The 667-nt window shown below is 67.8% G+C and overlaps 1 protein-coding gene across 1 annotated transcript in view; it reads left to right on the top strand.

Moving 5' to 3' along the window:
• VPS16 (VPS16 core subunit of CORVET and HOPS complexes) overlaps positions 1–667 on the top strand; it is a 16,959-nt gene that overhangs the window by 8,605 nt on the left and 7,687 nt on the right. Inside the window, 2 exon segments of the mRNA XM_035903151.1 lie at positions 8–84; positions 299–398. Of these exon segments, the coding sequence (XP_035759044.1) occupies positions 8–84; positions 299–398 (177 nt within the window).

Here is a 667-nt window from a genome sequence, read left to right as displayed (position 1 = left end):
TCTGCAGGGGCCAGCCAGGAGATCTTCAGGATCGCCTCCATGGCCCCAGGGGCGCTTCTGCTGGAAGCACAGAAGGAGTACGAGGTACAGCCCACTGCGCTGCTCCGGGTCCTGCCTGCCCCCGAGAAGCTTGGGGTGCAAACCACTGCCAGCATTATCCCGTGGTGATGGGAAGGGGGAGATCCCAGAGGTCCCTGCCGGGGGGGCGAGGGCTCCCTTGGCCCCCAGCCCAGGGGTGCTGGGGCTCCCAGGGCTCACCCTGGCCAGTGAGCACCCCACGGGCTGTGCTCCCCTGCAGAAGGAGAGCCAGAAGGCAGACGAGTACCTGCGGGAGATCAAGGACCAGAAGCTGCTCTCCCTCGCCTGGCCCTGGGCGCCTCCTTCCCTGCACCGTGCCAGTGCTGGTCCCCTCCTTTGCCAGCTCTGCCAAGCCCCTGTGTCCTGAGCGGGGCCCTGCAGGCTGTGCCCCCCCCCTCCTCCTGCTGCCATAGCCCCCGTGCTTTGAGCTGAGGCCTGGCACAGCTCAGCACGTCTGTTCCTCACCTCCCGCACCGCTGCCACCCTGGTGCTTCCAGAGCAGAACTGCCCAGGAGCTGCTGTGGCTCTGGGGGGGAATTGCTCCTCAGGACCTGCGGGTCCTGGCAGGTGCCCCTGCCTCCGTCTTGCG

Source organism: Egretta garzetta, unplaced genomic scaffold, assembly GCF_000687185.1.
Source record: "Egretta garzetta isolate BGI_Z169 unplaced genomic scaffold, ASM68718v1 scaffold501, whole genome shotgun sequence".
NCBI lineage: Eukaryota > Metazoa > Chordata > Aves > Pelecaniformes > Ardeidae > Egretta > Egretta garzetta.
This window is presented reverse-complemented; position numbering and strand designations above follow the sequence as displayed.